Genomic DNA, 14870 nt, shown 5'->3' with positions numbered 1-14870 from the left:
ATAGCCCTTCAAGTATTAGTCGTAATAAATCTTACACTGCATCTACACTTCAAACATATCAACTGCTTTTAAGACATGTCTATGTCACAGTCTTTACGCTCATGTTTTATTCGTCTAGCTGTCTGATCTGCTGCTGTGTTGGCTCGCATGTACCTGACGCCACACACGTGTATGAATATGAGCCAAAGCTTTATTTTACACTTGAAGTCTATTTTTCAGGTCTAAGTGTGTAAAATGCTTCAGAGAAAGCCATCAAACCAAACTGTACTGTCTACTGAACATGTCGAGCCTATAATATTTGCGCACTGCTGCCAGTGCTGTGTACTTGACTGGAGGCCCGTCTCCCAAAATAAGTCAAGCTCTGGAACTTCTGGAGCTAATTTAAAAAACAATTTACGTACTGCAGCTTTAAAGTTTTCATTTACTTTTTTACTAAACTTTGCATTTAAGCAAGATGGAAGTTCATATATGATTTTGATAAACATGTGAAACCACCTGCTTTACACTAGTAAAGCAGTATTTTGCTGATACTGTCACCAGCATCATGTGTCATACACTGCTGAGTGATTGCAGGTGACATCTGTCAGGTCAGGTTTAACTTTACTTATCCTGTGGTGCCAAAACAAATATCTGTAGTTTACTTTTTAAGTGTAGAATTTAACTTCCAATTTTTCTATTTTGAAGTGTGATGACTTTCCTAAGACTGAATCATTGCACAAGGAACAACTTGGGGTGGATGGTAAGCCTACCTGGTATATAGAGGGATTCAAAAGTATTCCAACATATTCAAAAGTATTCCAACATATTCAAAAGTATTCCAACATGAATGCGAAGTGTGTTATGTGTTGCTACACTAGACCGACCTGTGAGGCAATGTACTTCTCCAGTGGACTCTCTACTCGGCCCATGTTCAGCATGGATGTGTTGGGCCGCTGCTCCGCTGACGACTCCTCACTCAACAGTAACTTGCCTTTGAAGTTATGTACCACACACACCACCTATAACAAACACAACAAATATGGTACAAAAATTAATCAAAATAGATATAGATCTAAAACTGTGACAATGATGTGTGTGCAGCTGAATTTCAAGGACTTTAAGATTTCTGACTGGTTCAGTTGGATTAACATCGTAGCCCCAGTATGTGGGTCACATATGGGCGTATTGACTTTTCCCAGGGGGTACTACTGTAGCCATGATGGATGTGAGTGTTGCATGAGCTCCTCTAATAAGGGAAAAAATGTGGCTTTGAGGTTCAAAATGAAATAAGCTATTTCCAGTTGGCTGAGCTGAGACAGGATACACAAAAACTCTGAGGATTAGATCACTCTAAAGTCCTCTGCAACTGTTTTTTTTTTTTTTTTTAATACAGAGCAGTGAACCTGCTCGGAAGGCAGGGTGATAAAGCTCACTAGCAAAGTTAGGAATCATAAACAGCATAAACGACATCAGGTTTCTGTTTTTCTGTATTGTTGGATAGGTTAAAGGTCAAAGTGGGACAGTTCTACTGGAATTAGGTTTATTTGCTCTCATTATTTCCTGAACACTATTTGCAAAGAAAGACATTCTGTTAGTAACGAATACACATAAAGCTGGCATTTCACGCTCTGGCTATAGATGCACTTTTACTAAAATAACATTTCACACAAATCTCCTTCTTGCAAGTTTCATTTGGAAATTTTAAATCAAATTTACGGGTGAAATTTACAGTAACAGTACAGTGCTCTTCAAGTCACCCTTGTTCTGGAATATTTAGAATAACAACTACAAATCACACAACAAAGAGACAGTGCTCTCCAAGCAAGAAATAAAGATAATAGAATTTTTGGAAAGACACCATATGGGAGCTATTTACATCACCTGAGGATAAAAACATCAACTATTACCTATTTAAAAATTATTTTACCACGTGGTGTTTCCAACAAAGACTTTATATTAGTAGAAAAAAAAACGTTTGTTCATTGTATCGTTTAATAACATCTTTAGTCCCAGACAAGCAAAATGCAGTAAATCAAAGAAACAGACATAAGATTGCACTTTTTTAGAAAACCTCACCTTGACGATATATAGCAAAAAAGTAGTTGTGACAGAATTAACCATGAACCACGGGGAATTTAAACACAAAAAAGATTATACACCTGACTGATTTTTTCTTGGGTGAACATCCCTTTTATAATAGTGCAAGCAAGTCGCTGTGCTTCTACCAGGAGGAGCACGGCGACTTGCTGTGCCAACGAGACCCCCCGCCAAGCTTACACGACAGGCAAAACATTTTTTATGTGATGTTATGTTCACGACCAATCCGCTTCTTTTTAATGTCTTGATGTAATGTTGATGTTGTGCCCAAATTTCACTGGCTGCACTACATCCATTCCTTTCTCTATTTTTACTTGCATTAGTTTTAGAATAAGAAGCAACCGTTGCAAAGAGACGGACTTCATTGACTTTCTAAAGGCTATTGTCACAGTCCCTGGTTTTGGTCTAGTTCTGTTTAAATTGGTTTCCTGTTTTGTGCTTTTATTTCGTTGATCCTCCTGTGTCCCTTCCTTTAAGTCTTTTCAGTATCTTTACCATTTTACCATTTTACTCATTTTGTTATAATTGGTTTCACCTGTTCCCCAGTTTATTTATACCCAGCTTTCCCCACTGCTGACTGTGAGAACGTCTTCCCTGCTTCCCTAGAGAACTCTCCTAATGAGTTACTGCTTTGGACTTTGGCTTCCCCTACACGCCTGTGGATTACCCCCTTTGGACTTTGCCCTCTTGTGCCCACCTGTTCCTTGAGTTTTGTTCTGAGGTTTGGTTTTCCGTTTTTTCCTGTGTAGTTTGGTTGTTTTGGTTTTCTGTTTTAGTCTAGTTTCTTAGTTCGCTTGTCTTCCCGGTGTGGTTATTATTTGGTTAATCCTCTCTCTCCAGCCGTTTAAGTTCTTTGTCTGTTTTACCTAATTTATATTGTGAGAGTTTGCATGTGCTTTCCCGTGCTCCTCACGGAGAGATTTTCTGTTGTTGCCTTTTCGTTTAAATAAACTCTAATTCATTATAACCCCTTCCCTTGCCGTCTCCTCCTTTTCGGGTCCTGCAAAATTAAAATACACTATAGAAAGTGTGACAGCTATTCGATTTGGCCACTTCCTCTGCAGCTTGGTGAGAGCGGGAGCTGCACTAGAGTGACACAGGGAGTAATTAAGTGAGAATATCTCCTTAAATCAGAGAAATCAAACAGTCTTCTGATGGTTACACCACGTTTACGTTCTAACACACATATAAACATGGTCACACAACCCTGCAGGAAGGACTCTGTATGAACACAACGAAGTGCACATTTCTCTTGTCTGCTCCTACGGGGGCTGGGTTCTGAGTTTAGAAGTAAGACATTGTGGGACATCCAGCCCTTTGTCTATAATGGCATGCTTGAAGCTTGATTGATTTTTTTCATCTGGTTCGTAGATAGATATAGCTGGGTATCATCACAATAGCAATGAAAATTTTCTATTAATGTTGCCTAAATGAGACATAAAGTAAAAAGTATTGGACCTGACACTGATCCTTGTGGAACTCCAGAACTAACTTTTTTTGGGGTGTGTGGAAGATTCATTTATTAACATGAACAAATTGGAATTAAATAGATAAGATTTATACAATTTTTTTAAGTAGTGGTTTAATTACAGCTACCTTATGGGCCTGTGGTACATAACTTGTTTCTAAAGAGGTTTGTGTTTCTAGTTGAAATAGGGTCTAGCAGACAGGTTGTTGGTTTATATGATGATTGAAGTTAGCTCAGAGATATTTATGGGTAAAAAGCAGTCTAACAGTCATTGGGGCCTCGTTGATGATTCTAGCACTGCTGTACATGAAGATCTATCTGTAATATTTGGGAGGAGGATCTGGTGAATTCTTTCTCTTAGAGCTACAATTTTATTCATAAAGAAACACTCAAGGAAATACCTCTCAATAATTGAGAGGACATTCAGTTAGTTGAGGAATTATGGGGTGAATATAAAGCGTGGGCAAATACTTGAGTATGAGTAGCACTACTGCATATCCATATCTACTCTTTACTTCGTATGTATAGTAAATCTTTAAGCATTTGTTTAATGTCTTATAACAGTGTTTTTGCAATAGTGCAGTTGAAAGTTAAATATTATTTGAAATGGCATGTTGGTAAAGAGAACATCTGAACAGCTCCGAACAGCTCTGAAAAGTGAAGTTTAGACATTTTGCATTTCACATTCAACAATAACTTTGCCATTTTCTAAATAAATCTGATTCTCAAAAACCCTAATACAGACTCTGAAATAAGCAATGAATTGCCACTAATCATATTTAGCATCCATCAGTATGCAAGCTGACGTAAATTATTTGTCTGGACTGTAAACTTCTGTCATTGTCCAAACATGGTAACATGTCAGTGAGACACCCCAACCTGCTCTGGGACATATTTATTTCAAAATGTATTCTAAAGAATTTTTCAAAAATGCTGCCGCCATTTGAATTGCCATAATCCCATTGGGAGATCTTATGCATGCATGGTTAAATGACTTACTTTAGGCCGCTGTACAAATCTATGGTTACTCAAAGCTTTTGGGGAAACATTAGTTAAAAGGTTCTTGTGTTTTGAAAAAAATAAGATGTCACCTAGTGAGGTGATTTGTTTGGCCAATGCGTTTCTACTCATTTTATAACAACAACTGAGGTCTACAGAACAGATGATAGACATTACACTTGAATAGAGGCAATTTATTGTTAGTTTCTTTTAGGTGAACTAACAAGATTGAGTGCAGACCAAACTCAGAGGAGCAGGAGCGGAAGAGAATCATTTGGGTGATATATGAATAAATCAGTGGCAAACAAGAGTATTTTTGATGACAAAAATGTTTCAATAAAAACATTGAGGCATTCATGGAATTTTGTTTTCAGTCTGCAGCTGATCACTTTTTAAAGATTGTATTAATGAAGGAAGAATAAAGGACAAAACCCTTGTCTGAATTTGATGACCTATCCTCTATTTAATTTTATATTTATGCTCCATTAAAATTGTAACCTAAAATTTACAATACATGTTTTGGTTGTTTTATAGGCAAGTAACATGCATGAAGACCATCAAAAACTGAACAAACAGCATCATCGGGGGAACCCCAGTGCTGACCGGTCTCGACAGTATGGTGAGTCAATGCTACATTTGACTCTGAGTTATGTCCACGCTCAGTCCCAGGAGTTTAAAACATCTGGAAGGACTCAAACAAACACTTTGCCCTGGCATAGTTTTTTTACTTATAGTCAACTTGAAGTCACCAAATGAAGATTTTAATAACACAAGCCAGACTGTACAGAGAAAAATACCAGACTTTGATTGAAGTAAATGAAAATACTGGTGCATCAAGTTATATGTTGACATTTGGGGATTGTTTACAGCTATAGGTTGGAATGAAAGCTAAAGTGTTGGTACGTTTATGTTCATTATTCTATTTTTCTGTTTTTTGTGTGTAGAAGCTCCACCAATAAGTTAAATTCCCAAAAACCATAAAAATAGAAAAGTCTTACAGTGCATTTTCTTTTCTTTTATGTCCATTACTAATGGCACTGTAGTAAAACCAGGGCCAACATTATTGCAAATCTGAGAGGAAGAGGTTGAGTGAGGCCTTATTGAAGACTTATTCTCTCTCCAAGCCCACTAATCACAGCAAAGAAAGTACTGGTCTGTGTCTGATGAATGCAAGGAAGAAAGAAAGAAAGAAAGAAAGAAACAAAATGAGAATCTCTTGCTGTTGCTTGCTTTCAGTTGCTGCTAGGAAACATGCTGGGGCATAGTCATAACCACTCTGACTATTTCATGGTAGCGTGCAACACAGCTGTGAGTGAAAGACAAGCCTTGATATTTAGTTTTTCATGAAAGAACACAGGCTATATAAAAATCGTGTGCAGCCATTGACCCAACACAGCCTGTGCTGTAATTGCCCACATTTACTGTGAGCTATAGGTGTTCAATATATTGAACAACGTCTGAATTGATTTGTACACAACAGTGTACACCAACATATTCATGTCACAACTAACACTGCTGATATTTTTTTAGATTCACCACTCACCAGTGCTCTTCATTATTTATGTGATTTGTTTTTTATCCTCTCCTGTAGCTGTAACTAGCCAGGTTATCAGTGTCTCGCTGTACAAAATACATACACCCATGCTGTTAGGATGTAAATTGTACACACTGCAGTTCTTACTGTGTGTAAAATACGGTATTGCTAAATGTTACATGAATTACGTGGATTTGCCGAAGATTGGTTATTATAGTTGGTTCTTCTTTATCATAAGCTGCTGCCATGTTTGGTGGTTTTGTGGTTTTGGCTTTAGATCAACTGGACTCCTCATTTCAACACTGACCATACTGATTTTTTTATGCAGTGGAAAGAGTGTGACACTTGAATCGCTGTACACTTGTTCCTAAATTTCTATTTTTTCCTAGGCTATATTCACACATATTCACAAAGTCACACTTCAGCCGGCCTTTTATGCACAATATTAAATATAAAGATGAAAGGCTTTAGAAAAAGTGTTATAGGCATATTAGGCATACATATTACAATAAACTACACATAGCAATATTTTATTTCTTGAACGTGTCTCTAATCTGATATGTTATAAAAACCTTGCAATATTAATTTTTTCATGCTGTGAATCTAGGTTGTACATCTTGGTTCTTATGTAAATCATTTCCTTACGTACTGTATTTGAGGTTGAAATTGGATGAAAGTAACGAGAGTGGGAAACTAAAATACATGATTACAAGGGATTGCTAAGCAATGTTAGTTGGAAGGTACGGTAAGCAGTTTCCGGGGAGATGGAAACTCAAACGTAAGTGCAGTATAGTTGATCCGGCTGCAGCAGAGCACAGATGTATACAGAAGTTGTAGGTTAAATTTAATCTGAAAACATTGAAATGTCTGTTTTAACTGGAATGGGAAGGGGATGCTTCATTGGTGTGGTTAACAGCAGGGATGTCACTGGTAAGTAAGCTGATTTTATGTTGAATAACCTTGTTTAAACTACTGATATGCATTTGGTTAGCTAACTATTTTGGTTACGACATGTTTGGGTTTGTTTTATCAGTATTTGTATGACATGTAGTGTAAAACGAAACAGTGGTTTTATGGCATAGTCAGCATGGTATGCTAATTAGCCATGTGTATGTTGAGTGATTTGTAGGGAGTGAACATGACACTGTATTTCTTTTAAACTTATGGTAAATCTGTAACATCAGTGTGGCATTAAAGAGTCTATAATTTCGGTAGCTATAAAATAATGTTACATTGTATTTTTCAAACTATTTCAGTTTTGAGCCTGTTTTGTTACTCAAGAAAGCTTCAATAAACAACGCAAAAGTAGAAGAAACCAAGTTATTTCTGCGTCTCCTGTGGTTGGCTTATGCCTTTTTCAAGTTTGGGCAGTCGTTGAATTAGAGACCTCAGGAAACTTGACAGTTGAAAACCACGTGCGTGGCAGCGGCACGATTAAAGGTTTCAGGAGGTCCAAGATGAGAAATACTGTGAATGCAGAGAGACTAAACAGACATGTTAGAAGATCAAATCATTAAAACTTACAACATGGCAGAGGAAACTGCAGGGAGAACATTAGACCAACTTAAAAGAGAACGGACTACAGCAAAGAGCTGCTTTACAAGTCAAGCAACTATCTCATCCGGAGGGCAAGAGATATGACCATGTCAGAGCATAAAGAGGAGTTCACAAACCTTTCTGTTGCATCAAGGAGGGTCATTGAAGCCAATGATGAATACAGACCTGGTTTGCTGGTAGACATGGAGTCTAAATCTGATAAGTACAGCTGGATGATCGACTCGAGTTTGAGTTTGAGAAGGTCACCATTGAATGTGAAGTAAGATTTGACGAGGTGCAAAAGTCTGTTCAAGCTCACCTCTGGGCAAATTATGGGCTAGCAGAAATGATGGCTGCTTTTGAGGAAGCTGAAAGAGCCTATGAATATGCATACGCCATTGTAGTAGACAGTGTTTACTGTGAAGTCTATCTATGAAATGCATTTAACTTCTGGAGAAGCTGATTACAGAATCTGTGGAAACCCTTTTAAACTGGGAACCATGGATTCCCCACACAGAGAAAACTGACCTTCAAAAACAACTTAGGGAGTTAAAGGCAGCCAAAAACATGCTTGAAACAAGAAAAGGGAAGTTTGCAAGTGCACGGAGAATTGCAGAAGATGCAAAGGTTAACAAAGTAGAGCCAACTGTGCACATCACACCAGTTGTGAAGCTCAAACCTAAAAAACTGCCTACATGCATTGGCAATAAAAGGGACTTTCACTGCTGGAAGAAAGGGAAAGTTTGTAGAGGCAAGGAGAACCAACTGGATCGTTAGAGGTAAAAAAGGTTCAACTCCTTAACAGTGTAGATGAAAAGATCAAGCAATTGAGACTGTCAAACTATAGTACATGTGAGGATATTTTCAGAGTACTGGAAAACAGGTATAAGAAATAAAGACCACAATTGCTATGGAAATAGTAAAAGAACTGGAAAGGATTCCTCCTATAAAGGGAAATCAACCCAGGAAGGTAATCGATCTAATCCAGACGGTGCAGAAGGCTCTGACAGACCTAACTGGTAATCCATTCCTTAGAAAGCAAGCTACCAGAATTTGTTAAGAAAGACTGGTTTGCATTTATGCTCGACCCCAGCAAGTATGTCACATCTGACAACCATTTTGATGCTCTTCTAAAATTCCTAAAAAAACAGGAGAGACTTGAGCAGCTCAGAACATCAGACAGAGTGATAGAAAACTGTGATGCAGCAGACAGAGAAAAAAAGAAGTGGAACAAAAAATATGCTTCCACCAGAGCCGCAAAGCAAGACAACAGTGATCACATGTGCATTGTATGCGGAGCTTACAAGCACAAAGACAGGATTTCCCTTCTGCAAGACATTCAGAGGACTAACACTTTCTGAGAAGGAATCTGCTGTTAAGCAACTGGGTGCATACAGGGAGGGCCTTGGATTTACATTTACATTTACATTTAGTCATTTAGCAGACGCTTTTATCCAAAGCGACTTACAAGTGAGGTACAAGGCAAGCAAAAATCTAAGTCAAGGAGAAAACATCAAAGCAAAGTCCTGTCAGAAAAGTGTTCACGAGATGCAAGTGCAAGAGAGCAGAAAGGTTTTTTTTTAAAGAGATTTATGTGCATAGGAAGATGTGGAAGACTTCATTTTTCAGCAGTTTTTTGAATATTGGGAGAGAGTCAGCTGAGCGTGCAGCGTTTGGTAGCTCGTTCCACCATTGTGGGATCATTGCGCTAAACAGTTTTGCTTGGTGTCTTCTATGCGGTGCTGGGACCACCAGGCGTCGTTCGTTGGCAGACCGAAGCGGGCGAGAAGGATTGTAGACTTGATGAGTGAGTTGAGGTAAGCGGGAGCTGTCGAGTTAACCACCCTGTAAGCAAGAGACAGAGCTTTGAACCTGATGCGAGCAGCTACAGGAAGCCAGTGTAGAGATCTAAAGAGTGGTGTGACATGGGTCTTTTTGGGCTGATTAAAAATGAAGCGAGGTGCTGCATTTTGGATCATCTGCAAGGGTTTGATTGTGGATATCGGTAACCCCATCAACAAAGCGTTGCAGTAATCAAGACGAGATGTGACCAGCGCCTGTACAATGAGTTGGGTTGCATATTCCGTGATGTAGGGTCTGATCTTCCTGATGTTGTAGAGGGCAAATCTGCAAGCCCTAGAGTTGGTCGTCGATGATGACCCCCAGAGTTTTGGCCGAATTAGTGGGGACAATCACTGTAGATCCAATGTTGATGCTGATGTGTTGCATCGAAGGTCTGGCTGGGAAGATAAGGACTTCGGTCTTGGAGAGGTTTAGCTGAAGGTGTCTCTCACTCATCAAGGCTGAGGTGTCTGAGAGACTGGCAGAAATGCGCGATGAGACAGTGGAGTTGTTCGGTGGTAAGGACAAGAAGAGCTGTGTGTCATCAGCGTAGCAGTGATAGGAAAGACCATGTGAGTGAATGATGGCAACTAGGGATGAAGTATAGATAGAAAAGAGGAGAGGACCAAGAACTGAGCCCTGCGGCACACCGGTAGAGAGACTATGAGAGTTAGAAAGATGCCCCCGCCAGGATACCTTGAAGGTTCGTCCTGATAGATAAGAACAAAGCCAGTCTAGAGCTGATCCAAAAATGCCCAAGTCAGAGAGTTTGGACAAGAGTATCTGATGGTTCACAGTGTCAAAGGCTGATAATAGATTAAGTAGAATTAAGATACCTCGAAGATATTCCACAACAGTCAGAAGTGCCGTTTCTGTGGAGTGACCCCTCTTGAAGCCAGACTGGTTGACATCGAGGAGGTTGTCCTTGGAAAGGAAGTCTGAGAATTGGTTGAAGACTGCTCGTTCCATAGCCTTGGCCAGAAAAGTAAGGAGGGAGACAGGTCTGTAGTTCTCCACTACAGAGGGATCAAGAGAAGGCTTCTTGAGCAGTGGGTTAATTAGTGCAGGTGCAACTGCTTGAAGAAGAGTGAAAGGGATTGGATCCAGAGTGCAGGTGGTCGGATGATTAGAGAGGAGGAGGGTGGATACGTCATCCTCAGTCATAATTGCAAATGATGAGAGCAATGCAGTGTTGGAAGAGGTTGGATGGATGTCATCATCTGGAGGACAGAACTGTGAGCTGATGGCTGCCACCTCGTTGGTAAAAAAGTTGGCAAAGTTGTCAGCAGTGAGAGAGGTAGATGGCGGAGGTGAAGGTGGGTAGATGAGTGATTTGAAAGTGGAGAACAGCTTTCTGGTGTCCATGGTGTTGCTGAGCTTCTCCTGGTAGTAATTGATCTTTGCCCTGGTGAAACTGTGAGAAAAAGGTCCAAGCTGATTCTGATACTCTGCAAGGGCAGATGGAGTCTTGGATTTGCGCCACTTCCTTTCAGCACTCCTGAGCGTGGTGCATTGTTCATGGATCCCGTCAGTGAGCCACGGATTAGAAGGTGAGAGACGGGCGGGTCTCGAAGACATGGGACAGAGACAATCCAGACATGAAGAAAGTGTATTGCAAAGGCTGTCTTTGGCTGCATTGCAGATGGAGAGTCCTGTGCTGGGGGCAGAGTTGCGGAGACCAGCGAGGAGAATCGATCCAGGTTGAGAGACCTGAGGTTGCGCCGGAATGTTACAAGTGTGGGAGGAGATTGCGAAGGTCTAGGGATAAAGACTGTGAGTTGAATTAAGATATGATCCGATACATGCAGAGGAGTGACCAAGATGTTGTCTGTGGTGCAGTTCCAGGTGAGGATAAGGTCGAGGTTGTTGCCAGCTTTCTAGGTCGGAGGAGTGGAGACCAGACTCAGGTCAAATGTGTTTAGAAGAGCAAACACATCAGCCAGCTGTGGTTTGTCCAGGTGAATGTTCAGGTCTTCCATGACGATGAGAGGAGTGCCATCTTCCGGGAAGTAGGACAGCAACATGTCCAGTTCATCGCAGAATTTCCCCTGCTGGCGCGGTGGTCGATATATCACAATCACCTGGACTGCAATCGGTCTGTGATCCTAACGGCATGATATTCCAGAGAAGACAGATTGCTGAGTGGTGCTGTCAAGGAAAACTTCCAGGTGTCATTGATGAGAAGTCCAGTCCCACCCCTCTGGCCTGATGAGCGAGGAGTGTGAGAGAATGAAAAACTGGCGGAGAGTGCAGCTGGGGTGGCCGTGTTCTGTGGCGTGATCCAGGTTTCTGTAAGTGCAAGCTGGTGAACAGCTGAGTGTGTAGCAAAAGCTGGAATGAAGTCGGCCTTGTTCATTGCAGACTGGCAGTTCCACAGGGCAAGAGAAAAAGAGGCTGGTGAAAAAGTGGTCTGGGTGAGAGTGCGCAGGTGAGAAACATGTCGTCCCCTAGTAGGGCGCCATGTCCTACGTCTGCGGAGGAGAACAGGGATCTGCTGAAAACACATAGTAAAACAAAGAAAAGGCTTTTCGGAGTAGAAAGGGTTAATGTGAAGCAAAGTAGAGAATTATGGATGTCACAAAGGTAGAGATGACTGTAAAGATGTGCAAGAATAAAGACTGCAAGAAGGTAGGATGTCCGAACCATGATTTTTGTCTCTGTCTAAGAGGAGAATACAAGAAAGGCAATGGTTAGAAACTACAGAGATGGGGTAGACAGCAAAACGGCTTAACTGATGAGCAGGTTAAGTTCTTAAGTTAACTGTCTCCAGAGCTGGCAGAGAGGTGCAAGGAAGCTTCGTACATAATACTACAGTGGCAAAAAGCAGTATCAGTAACCAGTTAGGACTCCTGGAGGAGAATGGAATTTCTGAGCCTCCTGTAATTATGATGCTAATGGAGGTCACTGCCAATGCAGGGCAGAAAATTGGAACCTGATAGACCTCGCATCAGACACCAACTACATCACTCATAAAGCCACCAGCCAACTGAACCCGATAAGTGAAAGGGTAACTCTGGTTATGGAAGGAGTTGGTGGAATGACAACTAGAGTACGCACAAGAAGATATCTGCTCAAAGTTAGAGTCAAGACTCCCACAGGTACTCTCAGAGCTCACGAACTCGTTTGCTATGGTCTGAAAGAGATAGCTAAAGTACATTGTGAAGTCAGACCTGAACAGCTAAAGAGATTCTTCCCAGAGGTTGAACTGGTGGAATTAAGGAGACCAGAAGAAATCGATCTTCTCATCAGTCATTGAGAAGGAAAGCTTGCTCCTCAAAGAGTGAAAGCTGTTGGAGACCTCATCCTATGGGAGAGCCCTCTTGGGAAGACTGTGGGTGGTGCACATCCTGACTTGTTTGAAAAGGTACATGTGAGAGTGCACAAAGCTAAAACGTACGTTGCTCGATCTATGAAAACAGTTGCAGTGAGGTATGAAGAGGTTACCAAGGACCTTGATACCCCAATCAAGATAAAGAAACCAGAGATGCACCAGAACACCATAGTGGAGACCAGGTATACAGCTGCTAGCAAACGTCTGGAATGGCGGAAATGGGACAGCATCGGTGCAGCATGTGAGCCAAAATGTGGTGGCTGTCGCTGTGGTAACTGCCAACCAGGAGAGAAAGATGACTCTAGCAGAGGAGAGACAGCTTGAGGTCATAAAGAATGGACTTACTTATGTCAGAGAAGATGCTCACTGTAAGTCTCCTCACTGGGGTGCAAGATATCCTTGGATAGAGGACCCAACCTCTTTTCCCAATAATAGGAGTGGAGTTGAGGCCACTTTTCAAAGAACTGAAAGACAGCTTAAGAGAGAGCCACAATCGTATGCTGCCTATACAGAGCAGGTGCATGAGGTGTTTGAGCAGGGAGCGACAAAGAAGCTCACAAAGGAGAGGATCAAGAACTGGAGAGGCCCAGTATGGTATTTCAGCCACCTGGTACCACCCAAACCCCACTCAGTGATGACTCCAGTTAGCAATGCGGGAAGCTAATCGGCTGCAAATGTTTTCTGACCTACTTGAGGCACGTAGCCTGTTTCAGTTTTGAGCCCATTTTGTCACTGAAGAAAGCTTCAATAAACAAGGCAAAAGTAAAGGAAGGTATTCCTGCGTCTCCTGTGGTTGCCCTACATCTTTTTCAAGTTTGGGCAGTCATTTAAGTAAAGACCCCAGAAAACTTGGCACTATACCCTCATTAAAAGCCTATGAGTAAAGATGTGGGGGTCACATTAGTGGTGTCTTTTGTACAGTATGTCTGCATGAACCACACAGTACATACAGCCATTTTGGTGCTTAAAATTATTTAAGATTATGGTTTGACCCCCATGCGCACACACCACTAAACATGAATGGACAACAGTCATATGACAGACGTTTAATTGTTGTTCAAACCGATCAGAACACAAACAAACACACTCTAAAATAACAGATAACAATAAAAAGTAATTAAATGAAATACCATAAACCAAACCAGAGTTACTGTTCAGGTTTTGTGAAAATATTTAGAAAGTCCTGAGAGCTCCCACAATATGAATACTAAAATGGTGCTCTGTTCAAGCAGTCCTGGTCCTGGACTTGTTCTCTGGCCTCCTCTGCCCTCTGATGTACTCACTCCCAGACCCTCTTATGCGTCATTATTAAACCTGTCTTGTGCTTATTCTTTATCTAGTTTCTCTCCCATTCTTTCGGTCCAGCTTTTCTTCCTGTTTCGTGACCCTTATTTTGTACTTCCGCTGTTCCTACTTCCTGTCCCATACTCATCTCAGCCATTTCACACACCTCATTTATCTTAATTGTTTTCACCTATGGCCTGGTTTATTTAAACCCCCAGCTATACTATTGGTTATTTAATATCTGTGTCCCTTTAATTATCAGACTACCTCCTGTCGTTGTGTAACTTGGGTCTATCTATTCACCAAATGTGACAAAGTTGCAGTGTGGGTTTAACTCAAATTGATTGATAGATGCTTTGTAATTAGTAACAATGGGCAGAATGTGCAAACAAGACAACATAAAACTATAATGTAGCACTAGAATCATATCAAACGTCTCTGACAGCTTCCATTTAAAAGTGTACGCGTCTGTCCTTGCGACTTCCTTGCGACAAAGGCATTTATGGTATCCTCAAATTAACTGAGGGCTTGGACGGCTTTTTCATGATGACAATATCAATATGACTTGTTGACCTAGGAACTGCTACCTGAGATGCGCAGTGCAGTACAGGTTCAGGGCCGGGTCAATCAAACAATGAGAAATGGGGGGGGGGTTGTTGTTTTCTTCTGTATTTGTTCATTTATTTTCAAGACAGCTAGAGGGGAGGGCACCAGTTAGGGCTGCAAATAATAGTAATTGTTTTTTCCTTTAGCAGGTGGCGCCACAGGCATAAATAGCTAGGCACATTCATTAAATCTCC

General features: G+C 41.0%; 1 protein-coding gene across 3 annotated transcripts in view; it reads right to left on the bottom strand.

The window, feature by feature from the left end:
- The window catches only part of LOC137104878 (phospholipid phosphatase-related protein type 5-like), a 109470-nt gene that overhangs the window by 10327 nt on the left and 84273 nt on the right, over positions 1-14870 (bottom strand). For all 3 annotated transcript variants that reach the window (XM_067486691.1, XM_067486694.1, XM_067486692.1), the window contains one exon: positions 864-998. In XM_067486691.1, the coding sequence (XP_067342792.1) occupies positions 864-998 (135 nt within the window). The remainder of the gene's footprint in view (positions 1-863; positions 999-14870) is intronic.

The sequence above is a fragment of the Channa argus genome, chromosome 19, assembly GCF_033026475.1.
Source record: "Channa argus isolate prfri chromosome 19, Channa argus male v1.0, whole genome shotgun sequence".
Classification (NCBI taxonomy): Eukaryota; Metazoa; Chordata; class Actinopteri; order Anabantiformes; family Channidae; genus Channa; species Channa argus.
The sequence above is the reverse complement of the archived record's forward strand: the minus strand, read 5'-3'. Positions and strand labels throughout refer to the sequence as shown.